This window comes from Parasteatoda tepidariorum, chromosome 4 (genome assembly GCF_043381705.1).
Source record: "Parasteatoda tepidariorum isolate YZ-2023 chromosome 4, CAS_Ptep_4.0, whole genome shotgun sequence".
NCBI classification, from domain to species: Eukaryota; Metazoa; Arthropoda; class Arachnida; order Araneae; family Theridiidae; genus Parasteatoda; species Parasteatoda tepidariorum.
Genome location: NC_092207.1, coordinates 31533358 through 31560337, shown reverse-complemented (window position 1 = coordinate 31560337; position 26980 = coordinate 31533358). Strand labels below are relative to the sequence as shown.

Sequence of the window (26980 nt, the reverse complement as noted above, 5' to 3'; positions counted from 1 at the left end):
TCTTTCGTTTTTTAGTAATTATTAAATTCCCTATGCTTTACATGATTTTATGCTCAATAAAAATATGGGACTTACTTTTTAATGCAGTATTTTTCGAAAGCTAGCATAAAAATTTATAAAGCACTCTTTTATTCATTTTGTTCATTTATTTTGTTCATTTATTTGTTTTCAGAAATTTTTTTACCTCTGCAAAAATTATCTACTCCTCCTTGAGAAATAAATGTGACAAAAAATGAGCAAAACTGTTTTTTTTTAATTATTATTTTACGAAAAATTTTTGCTTCAGAACAAATTAATAATATATTATAAATATACAACTTTTTTCAGGTACATTAATAAAAAAAGCAAATTAAAAAAAAAATTATATATATATATTATATTATATTATATTATATTATATTATATTATATTATATTATATTACATTACATTACATTACATTATATTATATCTTCAAATGATTGGGAAAGAAATAATGGAGAGTTATATGGTTGCGCATTTATAAAAACATTACGTTTTTTTCTACTTTAAATAAATAGTTGTTTGATAATGGATTATACTTGAATAATATTATCTGAAAACGTAAGCATTATTGCTAAATTTATTGGTTTTTAATTTATTTGCGATAAAATTAAAATAAGAAGTTACACATGCTAGTTTCAAAATGCACTATAAATTTTCAAATGTTATAATAAAATTAACAGATGTGCACAAAATAGCATATATTTAATTTTTATTATTTTTTTCAACGCGGTGCTTTAAATTAAAAGCAATATTCGAAATTAATGATTAATAATCATGTCATTTCATTAATAATTGTTCTTTGTAAACGTAGTTATATCAAGTTGAAAGAATATTAGCTCAATTGTAAAAATTATGAAAATTAACTACATTAAGAGACATTTCTTTTGAATTGCAGTGAATTTTACTAATAATTAATTAATACACAAAATATACTTTTAATTAAAGTAGCTCTTTATGCTTTTATTTTTTTTCTTCACATCATGCTTTAATTACTAAATGGATTTAATTCAGACTAATTAATTTAATATAATTTGTTTTGAAATTAATGAATTTAATTTAGTTTGAAATTTCTTATAAGATTATCTGTTTTTAATTTTTTCCATGCCTAAGCAGTAGGTGTTTCAGCTACTTTGATTAAAAGTAATTTTTAAAAAAAATATATTTAATCAATTTTTTTATCATTAAACTATTGTTTCTCAAAGAAGCTTTTATTATAAATACTCCTTCGATTACTGTTCTTTTTCTTTATTTTTGCAATTGAAACTAAAATCTAAGATTAAAATACAGAATTATATATTTAAACTGAATCACATTACCTCACTTCTAAACTTTATTACATTAACTCATGATATTGCAGTTCCATTTGAAAAAAAGTTTAACCAATTTTCAAATTATTAAACCTTTTTAAGGAGGAAGTAAATAGTCACCTTGTATCAATGTACCAATATTGTGGTTCAATGCTGAATCAATTTTTTTGAATGTATGAATGAATGTTCTAAGTGAGCATTGAATAAGTAAAAGGAAGTTAATATATTTTCTATGGAATATAGAAAATATTTATCTTCCAAAACGTGAATTTAAAGAAAATTACTTTATATAAATGAATTTTTTAAAGTTAACGATACATTACTAACGATGAAGTCAAAACTATTTTAAGTATTCATAGCCGCAAAGCAAGTTTGCATTAGCATTTGTGAAAAAATTGGAAGCTACCAATTACGATTTTACGAGACTTGAATAAAGAATATAAAACTTTTTGAATGCAAAACTTTAAGGGTAAAAAAGATAAGCAAAAATTATTTTCTCACATTATTAAGATGAAGAATATTTGTGACTTGAATAGAAAATGTAACTCATCCAATGAAAAAGAACACAAATTTTTCTGACAAAAATAGTATCACAAACAAAAAGTATGACATATAAATAATCTCAAGTTGGAGAATATTATTTACAAAAATGTTAACGGCACTCAAATAGAAAATAACAATGTTTTGAATGCAAAAATATAATTTTTAAAGAGAAAAAAAAAGTCAAAATTAGTTTAATTTATTTAATGACTAATTAATGTAGAATTTCAATATAATAATGCATATTATAATTAACACTACTAACTTTATACGTTTATAAAATATTATACTGATTTCATTATTAGCGGATAGCTTAATATTCGTTTACTTTTTAAGCTTAATTAGTTTAATCACATGAGTAGATCTTTATTGAAATCGCATTTCTTTTTATCTATATGTCTAGGAAATTTCGAGAATATTTTTTAACATTGAAGTTTGCAAATGTGATGTCTGATAATATAATGAAGTGTAAGTTTAAAATAGTCCATTATTAATGATAATATATTCCTTTGTAATGTCCTTTTAAATGTCTCTATTCTCTGTCATGGAGTTTTTGAATCATATTGTCCCTGTTTTTTTTATTAGAAAAAATAAAAATGCTACAAACTTTTTTTTACTCAAATCAATTAAATTGTCTTCAGAGTTAGTTTTTTGAGTGATCGAAATATTCCCTTCATTTATTAATATTTCCGTTCAGTTGACAATGAAAAGCTTCTGTAGTTACTTTTTGTTAAACATTAAATACATTTCTTTTATGTTCGTTTTGCAATATTATCCTTATTTGAATAAAAGATGAGAAATTTAAGCAACACAAAATATTATTATGTTTTATTAGCTTTTATAAAAGAATAGTTTTCTTTATTCATTAAAATATATAACTGATAAATATTATTATTTTTCTAATAATATATTGAGCTATTTTTACTTGATTTATTATATTATATTATTAAGGATTTAATTTATCTAGGCGTATTTTGTAAAAATACCGAGTAATTTAAAAACTCTAAAATAAACATAGAACATGGACACATTTTAATTGAATAAGTTATAAAAAGGGCAACAAACTTAGCAAATGATAATGGGTATTGTCATATTTTTAAAGGTTATATTTGGTGCATAAATCTCAGAGGAATATTATATAATTGATGCTCAGAGTTAGTATTACAAAAATAAAATTTAATTAAAATAATTCAATGTCAGGTATAAAAATTGCTTAATTTTCTTAATTAAAATATTTTTATTTTCTTTGTCATATACAGATTTAATGATCTGCTGTAATATATTAGATTTTTGGAATCAAATTAAATAAAATGAATAAATAATTATAATACATTTTCTGACATATATAGCATTTGTTATTTTTTATATAAAATATGAATACTTAAATTTATTATGAAACATAACTTTATACATTTATGTAAAAAACGCTAACGTATAAATCAATCAGAAAAGTAAGTACTTTCGGAATAGCTCAGAACATAATCCATTTTTAAATATGCGACAAAATGCGACATTTTCCAGTATGTGTCACGTTTAAGAAGAATGATTAAAAAATCCCGAATAAAAGAGAAAAAAAAGCAGGAAAAAAGGGAAAATAGAAAAATTCGTTCTCTCCGATGTTGTCCGGAGGAACACCCTTGGGCGGCAAAGAGGGCCCTTCTCTTCCGCATCTCCAATCCCTTTGATCCCGCCGACACCCCTAGCCGGTGTGTCAAGAAGGGATGATGAGGATAGAGGGGTATGTGTCAGGGGGCGCATGCGCAGGAAAGGGGGCGCGACGGGCGGAATCCCTCCAGCGCGTGCCAGTGAGCGCGTGTGGTTTGACTGACCAACATGGCTACTTTGCAGAATGGGGTGGCGGAACACAAACACCCGGTAACCTGCACCCCCACCTGCGGCACGGCTAAAGAGCAGGACGCGATAAAATTGTTTGTCGGCCAAATTCCTCGAAATCTTGACGAGAAGGATCTAAGGCCATTGTTTGAACAATTCGGCAGAATCTACGAGCTCACAGTCCTTAAGGATAAATACACTGGCATGCATAAAGGTGAGTTCAGAATCATATGTTTTGACACACGGTGTTGCGTAATCGTTCGTCTATCCTCGTGTTACGGTCAGGCATGCGTGCACCCCCTACCTCTCGGTGTCAGCATTGATGTTAAAGACCACAACAATTCTTAGGATGTAAAAGCCGATTATTATTAAACCACTTGACGGTAAAATTAGTAAATCTTTCAGATTAAATCTAATATTTAAAATTCAATAACAAATAGAGTGTGCGTGATTGCGCTGAGGAACCGTCCAATTTATTTTGATTAATCACGTGTTTGTCAAGTTTCGTTTTTGGGTGAGATTTTGTCAATTTTTATGTAAGTTGCATTTGGGAGATAAATTGTGGACTCAGTTTGTTGTCAAGTGGTTTAGATTTCGCCAAAGGCAGTATTTGTAGTGGAAAATGCTTTTACAGCATATGAGGAGTCTGATATAAAATTAATTTAAAATGTATTTCTGGCAGATGCTGTTTAAAATTTTCCAGGTTTTAGGTGATTTTTGGAAACTTTTTCAGGTTTCGGATAATTAAGTCTTTTTCAGGTTTTTGCGCTTCGAATTCAAAATTTCCTCTGTTTACTAAATCCAGATTTCCTCAAGCTGGTGGAATTAGTAAAAGCTGAAAAACTGAATACCATTGTCGTTGTTTGTCACGTGGTTTAAATCCAGTCAATTACATCTTATAACTCAATTACATTACAACTTACTACTATTAAATTCCATTGGAGCATATAGGAAAAGTAGAGATTATGATGTAAATTTATTTCAAAAAGCAACTTTGGCAAATAACATTTTAAAGTTTCGAGGTTTCAGTTAATTTTTAGAAATTTCTTATTTTCTTATGTGGGAAATACTTCAAGAAAGTGACAGTTTAGTGAGTGTATGAGTAAAATTCAGAGAGTTTAATTTCAGTTTCAGTTATTTATCAGCTAGTTTATTTTTAGTTAATCACACCTTACAAGTGTGTTTGTAACGATTAATGGTATTTGAGCATATAAACAATGCGAAGTTATGAATTTAAATCACTGGCGGTTCTGCTCGTGGAAACAGTCTTTTCCGCACAGCACAACCGGTTTTTCTTTGTTATAAGATAGGAAAACAGTGTACAGGGGAGAAACATTCTCCCATTTTTGCCCTTTAAATTTTAGATGAGTTTTAGAAGCATTTAAAATTCAACTGCAAAGTGAAGATTTCGTGATGAATGTTGCAGCGAAATCGAGACAAGCATATTTTAAACATTCTTCGATTTATCACGTGTTCACCATAAGATGTTATGGTTAACTTTCGATAATTGTCGTGTAAGTAAAATTTGGAAGACTGTATCTCGATTTCTGATTTTTGACGAATGGTTTAGTCATTAGGCATTAAATGTATAGTCATTAGGATATAAATTTAATTTAAAACTCATTTTTGGGAGATGATTTTTAACATTTTTACATGATTTTTTAAAAAAATTTCTTGCTTTTTACATTGCATACTTTAAAAACTCTTTGGTATATCAAGTGTTTTCCAGATGTAGTTTCGTATTTGGGTGAAATTTCGACAGTGTGCACATGAAAATTTGCCAGTGTCCAGTAGACTATAATAACTTAGAAGTCATTTTCCCCTCAAACCTAATGAGTCATTGACCGAAATCGATAGTCCTTTTTTTTAATAACCACTTTTTGCAAATAATGCTTTTTTGCTAGGATTAAATAATACTTTTTGTAAAAAAAATAATACAAATACGTGACAAAATTTAGAGAAACATTAACGATACTTACTTTAACAATCTTTAGTTTAAAATATTTTGTTAGGCAAAATACATTTAACGTATACATTACAACTGTGAAATATATGATTTGTTAAAGAATTTTTTTTCCACATGAAGCTTTTCACCACAAATTGATGGATTCTTAAGAATTGAAATTTTGAATGGATATATTGAACATTTTAATGAAAATTCTGTTTACCAGAGTGTCTTTCTCCTGTACGTTTATTATTAAGCAATTTTCAAAAAAGAAAAAGAAGTGGGTGAGAAAATGTGACCGCTTGTTTATTTAATTGAAGTCGCCATTTTTCTGTTGTTGACTCGCCACGTGGCGGATGGAGAGGTGTAGTTTTCAGACCTACGACAGTGTAGTAGTAAAAATTTCGCTGACTGAATCTCAGTTTCTGTCAATTATTGTAGGTTTAGTAAAAGACACATTCCATTAATGTTTGTAATGTCCAATATCTTAGCACTATACGGACAACATGGAGATAACGATATAAATTGAATTTATAACGCATCTTTTACAGATGATTATTATTTTTCTTGATTAAGTCAACTTACCTTCATGACATTAAGTTATCTCTATAATATGGCCATTTCTCTGCTCCCGTTACTTTTTACAACTTTAATACTATTATTGGTAAATATTATGATTTTTTTTAACTATTCATGTTACGATTGACTAATAAAGTGAGCATAGCAGCAAATAATAACAAACATAAATAAATTGAATATAAAAAATTAACACATTGAATAAATTAAGATAAATTGAATGCAATATGAATTAAAATTAAAGAATTCGAAAGTAAATCTACGTTTTAATGGAAAAGCTATAAAAAGTGATAAATTTGTTTGCTTTGTGATAATAAATATTTAGAAGTATTCACTATACAGTTCAATTTCAACAGAACTCCTCAATTTAGTCTTAAAACAAAGTTTTCTCCCAGATAATAATTTGATAGATTCTTATTTATAGGCAAAATGCTACAGGAATAAAAAAAACACATTCGTGTTTTTTTTAATTATCTTAGAACTGTCTATTGTAGTATTTTCGCAACGCAGACTATTAGAAACCTTATTATGCCATTTTTTATCAGCAAAAACAATGACATAATAAGATTTCATTTCAAGATTGTTTACAAAAAGCATTCATGATTCAAAACAATATGTTTTGTTTAATCGTTGCATAGTTACATCTTCCGATATAGCTAATTGAATTAAAATCATGAAGATAAAATAATTCAATCCAAAAATCGTTATAAAGTTACATGATTCGATTACATATTTATATTCTACGACATAGTTTATTGAATTGAATTAAAAAATTACATGATTAAATGCAAGAACAATCAGATAGTTGCATTATTAAATCGATAAAATGATGTTCATGAGGACAATATTATTCGATAAGAAATATTAGGTGCTCGTATGGTTTGATATAATTCATTCTATGACATTCATGAAGAAAACATGATCCAATTACATAGTTATATGCTACGGCATAGTTCAATAGTTCATTCAATAACCATTATGAAAATAAATACATGCTTAAATACATTTATAATAACATGTTTAAATACAGTTTAGATCAGTTATATAGTTGCACAATTTAATGAAACTTATAAATGATATTCATGAAGACTCAATAGGAAATATTACGTACTCACATGGTTCGATCTAAATCATTCTATGGCATTGATGAGGATAACATGATTCGATTACATAGTTATGTGCTACGACGTACTACAATAGTTCATTCAAGAACCATTAGGAAAATAACATGCTTAAATACAAGAACAGTTATATCGTTGCACAATTTATTAGAACTCATTAAATGATATTCATGATGACTCGATAAGAAGTAATAGTAACTCACATGTATCAATGTAATTCATTCTACGACATTCATGAGGATTGATTTGATTACATAGTTATATGCTACGATATAGTTCAATAGTTCATTCAATAACAATTATGAAAATAACATGTTTAAATACAGTTTAGAACAGTTATATAGTTGCGCTATTTAATAAAACTCATTAAATGTTATTCATGAAGACTCGATAAGAAATATTAGGTACTCACATGGTTCGATGTAAATCATTCTGTGGTATTGATGAGGATAACATGATTTGATTACATAGTTATGTGATACGACGTACTAGAATAGTTCATTAAAGAACCATTAGGAAAATAACATGTTAAATACAAGAGCAGTTATATCGTTGCACAATTTATAAAAACTCATTAAATGATATTCATGAAGACTCGATAAGAAATAATAGTTACTCACATGCATCAATGTAATTCATTCTACGACATTCATGAGGATTGATTTGATTGCATAGCTATATGCTACGATATAGTTCAATAGTTCCTTCAATAACAATTATGAAAATAACATGTTTAAATACAGTTTAGAACAGTTATATAGTTGCGCTATTTAATAAAACTCATTAAATGTTATTCATGAAGACTCGATAAGAAATATTAGGTACTCACATGGTTCGATGTAAATCATTCTGTGGTATTGATGAGGATAACATGATTTGATTACATAGTTATGTGATACGACGTACTAGAATAGTTCATTAAAGAACCATTAGGAAAATAACATGTTAAATACAAGAGCAGTTATATCGTTGCACAATTTATAAAAACTCATTAAATGATATTCATGAAGACTCGATAAGAAATAATAGTTACTCACATGCATCAATGTAATTCATTCTACGACATTCATGAGGATTGATTTGATTGCATAGCTATATGCTACGATATAGTTCAATAGTTCCTTCAATAACAATTATGAAAATAACATGTTTAAATACAGTTTAGAACAGTTATATAGTTGCGCTATTTAATAAAACTCATTAAATGTTATTCATGAAGACTCGATAAGAAATATTAGGTACTCACATGGTTCGATGTAAATCATTCTGTGGTATTGATGAGGATAACATGATTTGATTACATAGTTATGTGATACGACGTACTAGAATAGTTCATTAAAGAACCATTAGGAAAATAACATGTTAAATACAAGAGCAGTTATATCGTTGCACAATTTATAAAAACTCATTAAATGATATTCATGAAGACTCGATAAGAAATAATAGTTACTCACATGTATCAATGTAATTCATTCTACGACATTCATGAGGATTGATTTCATTGCATAGCTATATGCTACGATATAGTTCAATAGTTCCTTCAATAACAATTATAAAAAATAATAGGATTAAATACGAGGATAGTTATATAGTTTCTCGATTTAAAAGAACTCATTAAATGATATTAATGAAAACAATATTATTCGATAACAAACGTTAGGTACTCATATGGTTCGATATAATTCATTCTATGACATTCAAGAAGATGGCATGATTTGGTGAAAAATTGTTTTTTTTATATCACTATTTCTGATGACTAAAAGAAAAAGGAAAATATTGAGATAAATTTAATCAGAAACTCTATGATAAAATGATCTATTCCATAAGATCATTTACTTGATCATTTAGATGTAACAGCATAACCTGATTGAATAATGACTATAAATTCTCTTAGTACCTAGATATAAATCTCCTGAAAAAATTTAAGAATTATAAGTCGAAAACTCGCACATTTCATATTTCAGTTTTAGAATAATTCTATTAAACCCCAGAAATAAGTTCATCTTGAACGTAGTAATATTTATATTTATTTTCATTCGTAAAAAAATATAAACTTAAAAGTAAATAAACAATAACACGTGCGTTTTTGTTATTGTCTGACTTGTATAGTTGTGATAACCAAAATATGCTATTTTATATTTATTTTTTTCGATTTTTAACCCACTGACGGTTTTGTACATAAAACGTTTTTAATCTGGAGTCTTCTTCTCATAGCAAAAGCGGTTTTCTATGTTTAGATGGGAAAATAGTTTATAGGAAAGAAAAGATCTCCCAATTTTGCCTTTTTCTAAACCACCAGTTATTCTATAGGAAATAAACAATAAATATTTATAATAAAATAAATCATGTTTCCTTCAACAAATCCTGTTTAGTTCATTAATTATTTATAATAGAGACCATAAAAATAGTGCTAGCTTTGGGATTTAAAGTAAATACTCAATTCATAGATGAAATAAAAGCTAAAAAGAGCAAAATGTACAATTTAAATGAATGAAAGAAATAAGTACTACATTCTTATAAATGTTGTAACGTTTTGAAAAATAATTTATAATATTAATTTTAAGCATACTTTCCGAGCCATTAGCTGTATTTTACATTGTAACTCAAGTTAAAAAAATAAATATAATTGACCCTCAAGTAAGAGTAATAATAAGTATAATTCATTTTTACAAACATACCATTATTTTCTTATTTGATTTCTTTAAAAAAAATACACAATTATTAGTGGTAAATTTGGAAAAAAAGAATATAGTTTTTTTCTTCTTCAACCAAAGCATTTTGTTACATTTTAGTATTTAAAGCCTTTGATATTTTGAAATCACTTATTTAAGTATACTAAAACAATTTGTTGCATAATGAGTTAATATTAAGAAAAATAATTAAACTTAAGCTCTACAAAATTTAATAATAAAATGAAGGAAATAAAAATGCCATACAAAAATGAGCTCTGCATCTGTACGTTATATTTATTAGGTTTTGAAGCAATAACACACGTATCTTATTTCACTGTAGGTAGCAACAAATCAGTTCTCGAAGATATTAGATAAATGTATATTTTAAATAAATGGTTATTTGAATCGCAGTTATAAATATTTGAATTTGTGTTTACTTTACGCTTGTTTTTAATTTAAGTATTTTTACATGTCATGACGTTCTCGCAGAATTTGCAAGAATTAATAAAATGCATTATTTTGAGTAAAAGTGAATTGTTTCAAAATTTTTTGACTTTATTTTGCTTTGAGAATGGAAAATTGTCATTAAAAAGAATAAACAAAAATATATGTTTTCAGGACATTACCATGGTTCTATATAATATTCGATAATTTTGGTGAACTTTAAATTGCAAATAGTTGGCACTATTTTACAGTTTAATTGAACTATATTTTTTATACATATTTTCTGAAACTCATTTTCATAAGCTATCAGTGATCATTGTAATTCAATAATCGTCGAGAATGTAGTTATTAACACATATAAAGATTTTCAGTTTTTCTAATATTTTAGCTGCAATAATTTGCTTTTCGCATTATTGTTACAAAATATCAATATTTCTAAATTTTTCTAAATAATTATTATTTTAAAGCAATCTATTTGCAATCATTCCTGCATTGTTTGTTATTGTATAACTAAAATTGTAGAGAACGGAGAGTAGTGAAGACATTGCAATTGATTAAGAAAAAGTTTTTTTTGTAGTAATTAATTTTGAAATCACATGCAATCTAAATTGCATGCAATCTATTTTTTTTTCTAGTCATTTATGTAGATATACTTTTTTGTGTTCAGTATGCGTGGAATTGTTTTTCTGATTAACAATTTTGCTTTAAAAATGTAGAAAACTATGTCATTTAAAGTTTCGTTCTTTTCGTTTACAATTTCTTTTTTAACGTATCACATTCTAAAAAATAAACCTTGGAAAAAAAGGGTTTGGAAGAAATATAAATATCCATTTGTAGAGTTTTGCTGAGTTTATACAACATTCCGTTAATTTTCTCATGCAGTATAATATTATTGAATATGAATGTCTTTTTTATTGATTGTGTTCAAAAGAGAAGATGTCTATGTTGTCTAAACTTTCCTTTTTACTTTTTAATGTTTTATTATTTTATCCAATCTGAAAAAAAAAGAAATCTGTTACAGTAGAAGCATTCTCAAGAAAAACTAATATTTATTTAAAGATTTTTTGTTAATTCATGCATTATAATGCTGCCCAATATTTTTTAACATAAATTTCTTCCTTTTTTGGAAGGCTGAAAAAAAGACTTTTGTACTTCTTGTGATCTTTTTTATCACATTTTCAAACACAAATCTGTTAGAAAAGAAGTATTCTGAAATATTAATATCTCTTTAAAGAATTTTGCTAAATTTTTGCATCTCTCCATTAATTTTCTCATGCTTTCTAATATTTTTCAAGTGAATTTATATTATTAATTGTGATCAAAAAGGACGAAATCTATGTCTAAAATTTTTTCATAATTCTCTTGTAATCATTCTATTTTATCACTTTCTCAAAAACAAATGTGTAACAAAAGAAGTATTCTCAAGAAATACTACTATCCGTCTAAAGATGTTTGCTAAATTTTTGCATCCCTCCATTAATTTTCTCATGATGTCTAATATTTTTAAATCGAAATATCCTCTTTGTTAATTGTGGTTAAAAATGAAGAAATCTATGTTGTCAAAATTTTTTGTTTCGTGTTTGTTTCGTAATCTTCTTTTTATTTTATTATTTTCGAAAACAAATCTGTAACAAAAAAGTATTTTCAAGAAATAATAATACCCATTTAAAGTTTTTTGCTAAATTTTTACATTTTTCTATTAATGTTTTCATGCTGTTTATTATTTTTTAATTGAATTTTTTTTAAAATTTCATTTGAAAATGAAAAATCTATGCTGTCCAAATTTTCTTTCATTCTTTTTATATAATCTTTTTATTTAATAACATTCTAAAAAATAAATCCGTAACGAAAGAAATATTCTCAAATATTAATATCCATTTAAAGATTTTTCCTGAAATTTCACATCCTTCCATTAAATTTCTCCTGCTATCTAATATCTTTCAATAGAAATGTCTTCTGTTTTAATTGTGGTTAAAATGAAGAAATATATGTTGTCTAAAATTTCTTTCATATTTCTTTTGCAATCTTTTTATTTTATCACATTCTCAAAAACAAATCTGTAACAAAAGAGGCATTCTCAAGAAATATTAATATCCATTTAAAGATTTTTGCTAAATTTATACATCTGTACATTAATTTTCTCATTCTGTCTAATATTTCTTCCAAAAATACTAAAACTGAATGGTAATGGTTTTCCAATATTCCTGAAAGTTTTCAGAAACACACAGCTTGTAAAACCTATATGTTTGTTTCCCAGTGTTTCCTTTTTCGATGTTGGGAAACAGTTTTACGGTATTTTTGTTCCTTTCTCCCTTCTTTTTTATTATCATCTCTCATTTTTGTACTTACGCAGGAAGTGAAGATGATTATCAAATGATAAACTTTATTTCCTTTTAGAAATTTTTTTCAAAGTTTTCCTGCAGTAAATGATTTAAGTTTAATTATTGAAGAATGGTAAATGCAAAGCAAAATTTAATTGTTCTAAGATAAAAAGAACAAGGGACAATTAAAAACTATTTCCATCGTTTCTCTGAGAGTAATTAATAAACGTTTTAATTATTTTCTTCATTTAATTGCAGAAAAAGGATAAATAATTGAAAATTAATGAAATAAAAATAATTAAATAGGCAGTTAATGCTTTGAAATTGTTTCATTACTGAATTGTTGATATTTTGTTTGAGAATACATGATATAACAAAGATGCGATATTTTTTTTTGCTACCGGTTTTTTAAGAATGAAAATAAAGAGCTAAATGAAAAAGAACCAAATTTTAAAATTTTAAGAGTTGGGATTTTAAAATTGCCAAATGTTAAATTTTTAACTCGCGTAATTTTCCATGGTCTACATTCCCATGGCATAACCTAAATGATTTGGTGCGTAAAATAAGAAAAAAAACCTCTAATGCATGTAAAAATATTTCAGCTATAAACGATTTAACTCGTCTGTAACTAGGTTTTTAATAAAATTGTAGGTTTTTTTTTTATTTTAAAGAAATTGATGTAAATAAAAAGAAATTGATACTAATAGTAATAAATTTTAGAGTTGCTTCTTAATAAATACAAATCTTTGAAAACAATATTATCATTATTAATAGTAATAAGAATCCTAATTATATAATTATTAATGATTATTACAATTATATAATTATTAATAATTATTATAGTTATATAATTATTAATAATTATTATAATTTTATGATCAATCATTATTATTAATAATATTTATTATTAATATCAATAATAATTAATATTATTATTCTGGATGGAAGAAAATATCACAAATGAAAATGGCAAAAAATTTNGAATCCTAATTATATAATTATTAATGATTATTACAATTACATAATTATTAATAATTATTATAGTTATATAATTATAAATAATTATTATAATTTTATGATCAATCATTATTATTAATATTAATATTTATTATTAATATCAATAATAATTAATATTATTATTCTGGATGGAAGAAAATATCACAAATGAAAATGGCAAAAAATTTCAATTATGAGTATTAATATTTACAGAACTCTATAAAATGTTAAATTAAAGTAGATACGTTTTAATTTTAAAATTAATAACATCAATTTTATCCTAATACTGCTATAATTTTGAAATTAATAACAACAATTTTATCTTGATACTGCTATAATTTTAAAATTAATATCATTAATTTTATCTTAATACTGCTATTATTTTAAAATTAATAACATAAATTTTATCTTGATACTGCTATAATTTTAAAATTAATAGCATCAATTTTATCTTAATACTGCTATAATTTTGTTGTACTACTATCGAATCCTTTTTTATTTACTAAACAATTATGTTAAAATATTTTCAAAAAATAGAAAATACAATTTGAATGGCATTTTAAAAACGTTATTTGCAAATGAAATCATAAATAAATATTTTCTGTTTATAAGATTTATCATCAAAGAACTCCATGCATTCAAGTAATTAGGGTTGAGTTGTACGACTATAATATCGTTTATATTATTAATACTTTTTCTTATTTGTGAGCTTCATGAAGTATTGTTAGTTTTCTAAGAAGAATATTTTTATCACTACCAACTTTTACAACCGCCTGGTTAATATCAAAAGTGGATGATTAATCTACAATACCTACTTTTATGATCGCATGAAAGACTGAAACAGTCATATATATAAAAGAAAAAGAAGATTAATGAGAAAAGACGTAAAAAGGATATGTTTCTTTGAGAAATATTAACTATTAATCTAAAAAACAATGTAAAAAGAAAAATTTGAATCACTCCGAAACATAAAATTAATTTAATGATAATAAAGACAATTAATTATAATAAAAGATAATACAACTGTGCAAAACTAAATTATTATTTATTCCCTTGTAAGTTGATTTTTCTAAATTTCTAAGACAGCAGTTTTTAATGAACAGCATGCAATAGGCAGTTTAACTTGAATACAGACATAGTAGAAAAGTGAAAAAAACAAACGATTCACCTATTTTAAGTATTAAAAAGTCTTTTTTAATTATTGAAAAACTTATGAGAAAGAAACAGATTTGAGTCTTTAAAAATTAGTTGAATTCCTCATATTCTTTTAATCTTACAATAATTTGACGATCAACATAATATCATTATTTATTCCTTTATAAGTTAATTTTTTTAACTTTCTGAAACAATAATTTTAATAAGCAGTATGCTACATTCAGTTTAACTTGAATACAGGTATGTTTGAATAGTAATCAAAGCAATACCTAAATTTTAAATAATTAAAATTATTTTATTCGTTAATATTCTAATTCGTTATTATTGCCGAAAAGTATTTTTATTAAAATTTCTTTGCGTCATATTCCATTTATTATACTTTTTTGTGACATCAAAACTGAAAAATTTGTGATACTAAAGTTACATATATATAGTTTGAAGCGTTGAGATTCATAAATGATAATAGGGCATAAAAAGATGATTTTCTTTATGAAGTAGACACAAACATCATTTCAATTAGGGTAAACATCACAGTTTCATTTGCAAACAGTTTCTTACTTGTTTTGGATCATTCTTGAATCGACTTTCGCAAATTTATTACAATTATTATTTAAAGTGCATAAGTAACAAGCAAACGAACATATTGTATTTAATTTAAGTTTTATTGTTAATTTCATCATTTGCACACGATCATTGTTATTTGCGTCAGTTTGTAATGTATTGTTAAAAATAAATTTTTTTCTATCATAACACGAGGAAAAAAATTCTGGTAAAATTACTGTTTAGTAATGACATTTCTGGTAGAAATCCATAATTTTGGTCATAAAATCATAAATCTGGTTATAAACAAAGAGATACATTACTTAAACCATTCTTTTGATAATTTTTTCGTTCATATGGTAAAGGTTTACCAGAAATTCTTGTTTTCAAAACTATAATTCTTTTGACAGTATATTTAGTAAAAGCTACGAAAATAAAATGCAAATTTAACTAAATAAATGGCTTTTTATGCAATGCTCTAAGGGATCATCATGAAATTACTAAGTTTTTTTCACATTTCTCAAATTTCATCATATAATATAAGAGAAAATTTTATTATTTTTTTTCATCAAAATCATTACTAAAGCACTTCGTTAAAAATTGTTGAGCTTTCTACCGTACTTGTTTTTCTTCGTGCACTGTTATGATAAAAAAGCATTTTTTATGTTATCAGTAAAGGGACTTTGTTGAATTATTTTTAAACAATAGGAAATAACAATCCGCAAAAAAGCAACTGTTTTATAATTATTAATTATATATTACTAACAAACACTTTTAACTTCTTTGTAACTATACATTGTTTGCTAATAAGCGAACAGAAAATGAAGTTATATTTCCTCCAGTACTAACGTTTTATGTAATTTTATTTCATGTGGATAATTTTAGCACAATTTTTTTTCTCAATTCTGATAATTGTATGTAAATATATGTTTTAATATATTTCAAAACTTATGTTATTTAATTGTGAATTTCAAAATTTATATCTTCAATTTTAAGTGCAAGAAATATTTTGGTTCTCAGTTTTTCAGTTTTTTCATTTATTTTGCTAGATTAGTTTCAGCTTCAAAATATTTTATTAGATTGGAGTTTATTATGAAAATGCCGTATAACTATTGTAAAGATATCTTCGTTATGGTAACAGCTGAATATAGTTTATAAATTATAATTTAATTTTATCTCATTCATTCCTTATGCAAGTGTTTAGTTAAAACTTTTTAAAAATATTTTTTTGTATTTCCTGTTTTTGAAATGACAAAAAAGCAAGAGAGTGAACAAATATTGTGCTACTAAACGATTTTTTCCTTTGCAAGAAATCAGATAAGTGCTTTTCAAAACATCATGATATTTAGTAAAAAAATGTATTTTTGAGAAAAAAGGCACTTAAGCCTATTTTTTTAAAGCAACATTTCACTTAGTTTAAGTATATATTTTTACAAAAAATGCACTTAAAGTTTTATTTTAACAACTATTTTTCTAAAGCTCATTGCTCTAAAAAAGTGCATTGTAATATTTATAAATATTGTGCTAATATTTATAAATATTTTAACGTTGAGTTAAAAACGTATTTTCAAGAAAAAAATTCTGTAAAAATTGTTTTCTCAGAATTGAGAAAAATGTGTCAAAATAGCTCCGAAACAAAATTGGACTTGAAGAATTCCATGGATTTAAATTTGAAACAGCATATACTCCTTTCTGAATGAATGCATAGTCTCAAATCTCATGTAGAGGGAGGAATGTGTGTGAGAGAGATTTTATTTTCACAGCTGGTTAGGATTCAAACCAAGGACCTCCGCGTTCATAGCATTATGCTTTAACCACCATGGTTGTACACCTCAGTCCAGGGGTAGTTAGAAAGCTTTATATAAGGACCACCACAATGCCACATTATGACATAAATTTTATTCGTTTAGAAATTTTTAAGTTAAAGTGAAATGAGCAGAAAGTGAAATACTGATCACGTGATTATGCAATTGAAACCATATTCTCCAAATTGTAATCATTTGTACCCTAAAATTGGAAATTAGTGTGTTCTTATGTGTCATTGCAGTGGAAACTACATAAAGCTTCTTATCTCACCCTGGACCTTCTGGTTTTTTTCCTTACAAAGTTTGCAGTACAATAACGAATTGTACCATTTTGTTCTTCAAAGTTATTATTTTAATTTCATTTAAACGAATGTTTACATGCAATACTGAAAGAATTTAACACAAAAAAGTATTGAATAAATTAATGTTGCTGTCAAAAATAAGACTAAGAATAATGATGCAAGGGGAGAGGTGATATTTACTAAGACTCCATTAACCTTGTTTAGCTTGCTAATTGATGTATTCTGTTGAACTCGAACTATTTTCAGACTTGTAATAGCGATTTCATGCTTTAGACTTCAACTAATCGTTAAACTGTTTTCAATGTACATAAGACTGCTTCATATTTGGATGTGAAGCAATCAAACCACTTTGTCATAAATTATAGACCTTCTAGTACTTAAATAATAGATTTTAGCTTATGTCTAAAGAAGTGCTTAAAAAGTAAACTAGTATATAAAAATATTATATTTAAGTGATAAAAGTAATAAGCTATGAAGTAGTAAATTGATTTAGCTGCTAATGTTCAGAGAAGCATACAAAAGTATTTCTATCGATATTACGTATAAGCGTATTTTCCATTGCTATAAAACATGATTGAGTTAAATTATATAGCAGATGATGAAGCATAAGAAACGCTACATAATGTTTTTTTGTAATATTTTTTAAGTTTAAAGATTTACATTATGATTAACAAAGACTAATATTCTGTTACCAGTTTTTAGACACACAAAAAATATTCGAAAGGGCTACAATTGCTGGTAAGCTGATAATATGATGATAATATTTTCTTAATACGCTGATAAGCTAAAACATACTATGGTGCAAGTAGGGCCATTTTTAATTCGATGCTATGGTTCGTCAACTTACGAATTCATGGTTCACCTTGAGGGATTCATGGTTCAACTTAACATCTTCTTAATTGTGCAGTAAATTTGCATGATATTATGTTTCAAAGCACAAATACTTTATGGATAAAAGAGTTTATATTTGTTAAAAACATTTATGCTTTTGGCGAAAGGTTTACAAATGGAAACGAAACGTCTCAATCAAATCTAGAAATCTCTGGATAACGCTTGCAAATCGATAAAAATCTTTCACTGTATTTCAGTCAAATTTTTTTCGCAATATTAAATGTGATTTGCATAAAAAATGAAAAGCAACGAATTTTTTTATGAGTTTCAAATGGGAATGATACATTTTAATAAGGCTATGATACGATCAGTTGTGCACTGTAAAAAAAATCTCAAAATTTTTCTGAATATATGGGGCAGTTACGGTGCATTTAGTTTTCAAAAACGTTTCCTAATATTTCGGAAACTTCTTGTGAAGCTAGGCTACCAACAATTTCAACCGTCATCTATCAAAAGGTATCTCAAGATAGAGTCGAGTTAACATGGCTTTTATACTAATGAATTGGAATTTAATAGTTGTAGTGGTAGCTACGCTTCATTACTCCCCCATCAGAATTTTATCTGTTATATAATTCGACGAATGGATAACAATAGTTGATTCATTATTGTTTTGCGATAGACCGGGAGAGCTGTAGTAAGATCACCGGGTTTTGAGAACTGGTCGTAAGAACTGTATTAGGATCACGGTTGCTTTAGTCAGTGTCTTAGTCACAAATAGCAAGCCAACTGTTCACTGTGAACCGCCCATCGAACTAGATGTATTGAAATTGAATTGGGAGTTTCATTCATGGTGGGCGTGTTGGTTGAGGCAGGCATATTCAGATCACGTCCGCGAGTTACACATGCGGGTCAAGGCTACCGACAATGTCAACCATCGAGTCGTGGTGGCTCAGGGAATAGAGTATTCACCTTCCAATGAGGTGAACCAGGTTCAAATCCCAGCGATGGCTGATCGATACGAATTTCGCACCCGACTGGTACTGAACACAATGCTGACGTAAAATATCCTATGTGGTACACAGATCGTGGGCTACAGTCCTCTTGCCGTCGCGGGGTAACCGCGGAAGGTTTACATGGTTTTCTTCTCCGTGTAATGCAAATGCGGGTTATCTCCGTCAAAAACTCCTCCACGCAGGCAAATTTCCCACAATACTTAATCAGAAGTTTCCTTGTCTTCTGGATTGGGTTCAAAATTACAAGGCTACGGAGTAGAACATTAGTAGACTTAAACCCAAAATTGGATCGGCTGTTCAACGATGGTTATTAAATATAAAACAAAATGTCAACCGTCATCTATCAAAAGGTACCTTCTGATGGAATAGAGTTAATGCGTCTTATATACTAGTGAATGGGAAATGAATAGCTGTAGTGGTAGTTACGCTACATTACTCCCCCGATAGAATAGAGCTAACATGTCTTATATACTAGTGAATTGGAGTTTAATAGTAAATTTCGTTTTTGAAATTTAGTATTTGCGCCATTTTCATAATTAGGATCTGTTAAATTTGTCCAAACAGTCATGATTGCATGTTGATTTGTATGGCATACAGAGTATGTTGCAAGACATAGCATTTTTTAAAAATAACATAGTATTTTCAATAAAATTGTTATTCTCTTTGACGACTGAGCCTTTGAAAAACAACGTTGAGCAATGTGTTTATTTTCTCTTTTTCAAACATTTACCTTCATTAGCACTTTTTATAAGTGGTACAAAACAAATAGTTCCCCTAATGCTTTTTTTAAATATTCTTTTTTTTAAAACTTTTCCAAGTCTTTTGGAAAACGAAAATAAAAAAAAGAGCTAAAACTGAAAATCGAAAACTAAATAAAACAAGTTAACAACTTAGTATCATTTCCATACGTTCTTCCCTAAAAAAAAGTTTACGTGCCGTAGTGCGCGCCTGGTAGTTAAAGCACGTTCTTCTTGTCTGCCTTCTATTTATCTGCGAGTCAGGATTGAGAAGTGGTGCGAAGGGAGGCAAAAATAAATAAAAAAAAAGCTATGTAGAAAATGAAATAAAAAAATATAGTCTTAGAGTAAAACGATAAAAGAAATTCACTGGGGAGCTTCTGTGCGGGGGTGTTTCGTGAGTCTAAGGCGGTAACTCTGGTAGAAATTTAGGTGTATTGTAGGGAAGGAGAATTAAATAGGAAAAGGGGGTGACAGAACGACTAGGGTGTAGCACTGACCTCTGACGTGAACAACCTATGACGACGTATCGAACGATATTGATTTTTTTTTACCTCGTTTCTTGCCCCCCTTTCCACTGTATTCCACATAAGTCAGAATACCCTACTTCACTTTTTCTCTATTTTTTCTTCCTCCCCCTCCTCTTCTATTCCCCGAGCATAAGTTCGTTTCTGTTGGACGAAGCCCCCTTAATGTTATTTTTGTTTCCGTGACGTACTAAAGTTGGAAGGGATTGACCAGCGGATGGCGTTAATGGGGAAATCTTGCGGAAGCTCTAACTAAATTATGTAATTGCAAAGCCAGCACCGTATTTAATTATCGTTTCATAAATAGTTTATGCGAGTGAAATTGTATTAAAAATGACGAAATTCTCTATGATTTATAACACATTTTTGCTGCCTTTCTGTTAAATGTTAGTCACTAAATTATGTAATTGGTCCTAGTCTTACTAAATTATGTAATTGGAAATCAGCATCGTATTTAATTATCGCTTCATAAATAGTTTATGCGAGTGAAATTGTATTAAAAATGACGAAATTCTCTATGATTTATAACACATTTTTGCTGCCTTTCTGTTAAATGTTAGTCATTGGAAATTTCGAAAATGAATGTTTTCCTATGGTATCTAGATATTTCCTTGTCTTTCTGCCAATTGTTAGTTATAGAGCCATGGTGGAACAGGTGATAGCGTTTGCCTCCCAACGAGGAGAACCATGTTCGAATCCAAACGATGCCCAGTTAATACGATTTCTGCACCCGGCTGGCACCGACGACAGTGTTGACTTAAAAATATCCTCAAGGGTAGACGGATCATGGATTAGAGTCCCCTTGCCCCCAGGATAACGCTGGAGGTTTTCGTGGTTTTCCTTTCCATGTAAAGCAAATGCGGGTTAGTTTTATCAAAAAATCATTCACGAAGACAAATTTATCCCAATACTCAATTCAGGAGCTCCCTTGTATTCTGGGTTGGGTTCAAAAGACTGGTACGAATAGCAATGAATCAATTTTCCGCTTTTAAAAACTATTTTTAATATGTAGTATATAATATGTTATATGTTATATATAATTAATTGTGTTTTTTCTCTAATCATATTTCTTACATATATAGTTTTTTTCAGAAACAATACTTTAAATTACGCCCAGAAAAAATTTAGAGAAATAATAATTGAATTTATTCGAGACTATTTAAAAAAATATAGCACAGTTAAATTTTTTAAAATGTACCGTAAGACTACAAAATTAACAATTCCTGTACGAGTAAATAATGTTAGCAGTACAATCATGCGAATACCATTCTGCAATGGATTCTACTTCATCCTTATCTTCTCAGTCTTACAAAAAATCGTTCCCCCCCCCATCCAAAGAATCTGCTATTGTACATTTTTTTTAAAGATTTTAAAATAAAATTAAATCCGCATTTTATCCTGAGTCTAGTATTATTTGACACATGACATCCATAGGAATAATAATCCACTTTTTGTCAGAGGTCGGCTTATATACCTAACATACTCGAATATTACTACCTCGTAATCGAAAATGGAACATCGACTTACACAATGGGTCGAATTATACACCGGGGCATACAGTAAATTATTCGTTACGCATTTCGAAGTGAAGGTGCATTAAGTTTAAAATTGTGCATATCTTGAAATTCAAAGAATATAGTTCAATTGCGAACTCAATTAAATCAAAAGAAATTTACCATCGTTATTATCTAGCTAGAGATATTTATCTTATTTTATAATCAGAGTTAACAGCCTACCCAATTTGGAGTTCACAACTATCAATGTTCAATTCCGAAGCCTTGTAAGGTTAAATTCAACGCAGAAAGCATTAAGGCAAGCTAGCCTTCGTGAAAGTTTTTTCGATGAAACTAACCTCAATTTGCTTTAAATAGAGAGGAAAACCTCGGAAACCACTCACGGTTAGCTCACCGGTAAGGGGATTCTAACTCATGATCCGTTCACCACTGAGTATATTTCAACTCAGGACTGTGGTCGGTGCGAGACGGGAGAAGAATTCGTATCAACCAGCCACCTCTGAGACTCGAAACTGAGTCAAGTCGTTGGAAATCGAACGCTCTATCTACTGAGCTACCACGGCTTGTTCGAGATATTTAAGTATTTTTAGCATTTTTCTTACTCTACATATGATTAAAGTTGTCTATGGTAGCTAATAATATAGAGCAAAATTCAACTCTATAAAATATAGAAGGAATTGCAGTTTTTCAGTATCTTGAAAGCATTATTATTAAAAAGAGACAGTTGAGACAGCGAAATACAAACGTAAAAGTTACGTAAACATAATAAAATCGCAAATATAAAAAAACTAAAGGTTTGAAAGCAAATAAGATCCTCTTTGCCAATCATCTCTGCACACGTGTTTCTATGTTGACATTAATGACAATATTTCGCAACTCCTGGAAGAGACAGCGAAAAATGGACGAAGATGATTACCGATGCGCTCAATTTTAATTGCGATATTTCTGAATTTTCAGTACTGCGACGTCCATAGTTATTCTCAAATTTATCACGCCGTATTTCTTTTCTGTCATAACTGTCATAGTTGATGTCATGCTTAGAAAATGCTCCTTTATTACCGAATAAAATTTATTCTGAAACATATTCATAAAGATTTTAAGTTAGAAATTAACATAAAATAATAATAATTACGTTTTATTAACTTTTAACAGGCTTAAATGGGATTGATGAAATGAAATAATAATGGTTACGTTTGGCTAAATCTTAACAAGTTGAAATGGGCTTAATAAAACATAATAATAATGAGGATATTTGACTATCTTTTAACAGGATTAAATGGAACTAATAACATGAAATAATAAGAAACAAATATGAATATTCTTAACTGGCTTAAATTGGACTGCTGAAATAAAATAATAATGGTTACATTTGTTTACATCTTAACAAGCTGAAATAGGCCTGATGAAACAAAAATAATGAAGATATTTGACTATCTTTTAACAGTATTAACTGGAACTAATAAGATTAAATAACAATGAATACACGTGAATACTTTTTAACAGGTTTAAATGGGACTGGGAAAATAAAATAACAATAATTACGTTTGACTGCGTCTTAACAAGCAGAAATGGGCCTGATAAAACAAAATAATAATGAAGATATTTGACAATATATTAATAGGCTTAGGTGAATCTAATAAAATAAAACAATAATGAATACATTGAATATTTTTAACAGGCTTAAATGGGATTGATGAGATAAAATAATAATGATTACATTTAACAAACTTTTCAAAGGATTAAAAAGGATTGACCATTGGTTAATTAAACAAAAAACTTGTTTAAAGGGGGTACTTGGAAACCACTGCAACTTATTAAGAAAAATAACCTAGGGACGTCAATTTTCAGTGCTTGATATTTTATTTGGTTTTATCTGGTATAAAGCAAAATAAACTGTTAAATTAGTTCCAAATATTTATACAATTATTTTCATTGAAAAAAAAGGATACTTTTTATCTTGCATTTTGTAAATATATCTACAAAATAATTTAAGAGGCTTTGATTTAGTCGAGATAGCATCTAAGGGCAGCTTTTTTTGACTCTTCATAATTCAGAGGGATTTTCTAGATTGAGTTTCTGTATTTTTACTGTAATTTCAGTGGTTTTAGAATATAATCTTTAACTTGGTAACAGATTGCTCAAAGTAGAAAAGGTCATAACACATTATTTTAAAAGTTGAAAAATTTGCTCGAAAAATTTTTCAAGACCCTTAATAAAATATTTAAGATTAATCTTCCAGCAGTCGTGAAATGAAAGTTAGATGAATTTTGTTTTGTGTTTAATATTATGATGACGCTACAAAAACCAGTCGTTGGCTATCCTACTGCCTATTTTTTATCGTTGATGTTCATTCGTTGTTAAGGTTCATTTTGAGCAATATCCTAAGATATACATTAATATATATAACCATATGTTTGGTGCATTCTAAACACATTTTTCTGATTTTAACTATGTAATAAAATAGCCATTAAACTTTTTTATATACCGTATCAAATTTTTCATAATACTTTATATTTTTATTTTATACCTTTCAATTTAAAATTAGAAATGTCAGTTTTTTCGTCTAAAGGTTGGCTACTGCATTTATTTTAGATTGAAATTATTTCACAAAATCTTTGGTTATTGCATACTCCTGTAGTGATTGTTCTTAATTTAATGCTCTTCAATGTATTTTCTTCGAGTTTTAATATATAAGAAGTGTAGTCGAAAGTATTTAGACTAAAAAACCCTGTTATGCTAGTCGAAAGTATTTAGATTTAAATAATTCTAGTATTGTAATCATTTGGAGAATAGACAAAACCATTTTTATTTTGAAATCAATTTTGCAAGACTTCTTTTTTAAGTCTGATATATTCTTAAAATAATTTTGTTTTCTTCTTCTTGTGAGAAAAAATTGTTAAAAAAGTTATAATTATTAATTAAAGATGGCTACTGCATGATTTATGATATTGACACTTTTAAAAATTAATATTTTCTTATAACGTTTTTAGGAAATACGAAAGACCATTAAAGGTGTTATGAATGTCACGGTAGATGAAAGGTTATTCAATTGTTTGTGCTAAAATATTAAAAAGAATAAAAATACTATTTTTATAAATTGTTCCGCATTTTTTTAAAAAACATTTGTGTATTCCAACATTTAAAATGAGGCCAAATATTTACGCCAAGGTGGTGTAGTGAAACGCCATACCCACCTTGGTGTAAGTATTTGGCCACAACTCTTGTGCCTAACTCTTGTATCTAGAGTTTTACTACGCAAATGTTGCTTTGCATTACTTGGTGTAAGATATTTTTGATATTAAATAAGACTAAAATTTATAATTATAGTAAAAAAAGATCAGTAAGTTTATTTTTATAATACACTAAAATGTAAGAATCATTAATTTACAATGCACTAACTCTTAAAATAAAACTAGCTTGTAAATCAAAGAAACCGAGTAGTACAGGGATAATCTAAGACGAATGCGAACTAGGCTTAACATAACGGAAGTAGATTGAAATGACACATTTTAAAATCAGTTAATACAGTTCTCAGAGATTTAAAAATTAAAATATAATTATACTTATTACTTAACTGTAAACATGCATATTTAGCGGCGAATTTTGTTTCTGTTGATGAATAACATTATTGAAAATCACAATAAACACGCATCAGCTCCTTCCAGACTGAACACAAACTACTGAGCACGTTTCTTGAATATAGGAAATTCGAGGTGCCCAACGTTTTTTGGAAAAGGAAACAATTCTCGTATAGTGAAAAAGCGTAAGAGTTTGGTGTAAAATCATTCAATTTTTAAGTGTTTAGATTTAAATGACAGCCTTTAAATCGTATATGAACGCTAGATTTGGTGAAAATCCAAAATAAAGCGTTCCTTCATACAATGTTTTGGGTTGTTTCACATTATATTCGAAGAAATATTGCGCCATAGTCTTCGCAGTGTAAAAGTTGTAAAATATTTAAGAATCTTAATTCCCCAATTGTTTGTATGTATCGTATATGAACGCTAGATTTGGTGTAAACCTAAAGTAAAGCGTTCCTTCACAAAATGTTTTGGGTTGTTTCACATCATATTCGGAGAAATATTACACCATAGTTTTCACAGTGTAAAAATTGTAAAATATTTAAGAATCTTAATTCTCAAATTGTTTGTGCTATAGGTTCTGAGAAACAAATTAATAATTCTTAGTCACGTTTATTTAAAACTACGATTGCTGTTAAATAGCATAAATTGCTGCATCGAATATTTAATGACTTCTAAATGATATGTGCATATATTGTAGTAAGATGATAAATTGAGTTACATTTTGAATAGTTTAAAGCTTTTGGTTGTTAATTTAAAGTTTATGCTATTTTTCTTGCAAGCTATTTCCCCTCTTTTAAGAGTATTCAAATACAAAAGAAGTGATGAATCACTTTAGAAATATCAGTGATCCATCAACTTGGCTTCATTCTTTACTTCAAATGGCTTTGAATCCTCTTAAAATAGGGTTTTCATAATATCTTTTAAGCAAAATTGTCAATTATGACACTTATAAGGATTCCTTTTTAATTTCCTTTGTCGAGGAAATGTATCGATTTTTACGTTATATTTGGAAAAAATGAATATTTTAAATAATTACTGTATATGTTTTGAGTTTATTGATGTTTTACTTTTTGGAGTATAATAAAACAGAACTTCCTTTTTAACTTAGTGAAATAAAGTTTTTCATATTTATGAAAACCGATATGTATTTCTCAAATTAACGTTAAACTATCCTAAGATATACATTAATATATA

The 26980-nt window shown here is 27.5% G+C and overlaps 1 protein-coding gene across 4 annotated transcripts in view; it reads left to right on the top strand.

The window, feature by feature from the left end:
* The first annotated feature begins 3618 nt into the window (after window positions 1–3618).
* The window catches only part of LOC107456609 (CUGBP Elav-like family member 4), a 672772-nt gene continuing 649410 nt past the window's right edge, over window positions 3619–26980 (top strand). For 3 of the 4 annotated variants that reach the window (XM_016074517.3, XM_071179610.1, XM_071179611.1), the window contains exon 1: window positions 3641–3917. In XM_016074517.3, the coding sequence (XP_015930003.3) occupies window positions 3704–3917 (214 nt within the window). In that variant the 5' untranslated portion in view covers window positions 3641–3703. Of the gene's footprint in view, window positions 3918–26980 lie in introns of all 4 variants that reach the window. The other variant, XM_071179609.1, reaches the window with a different exon arrangement.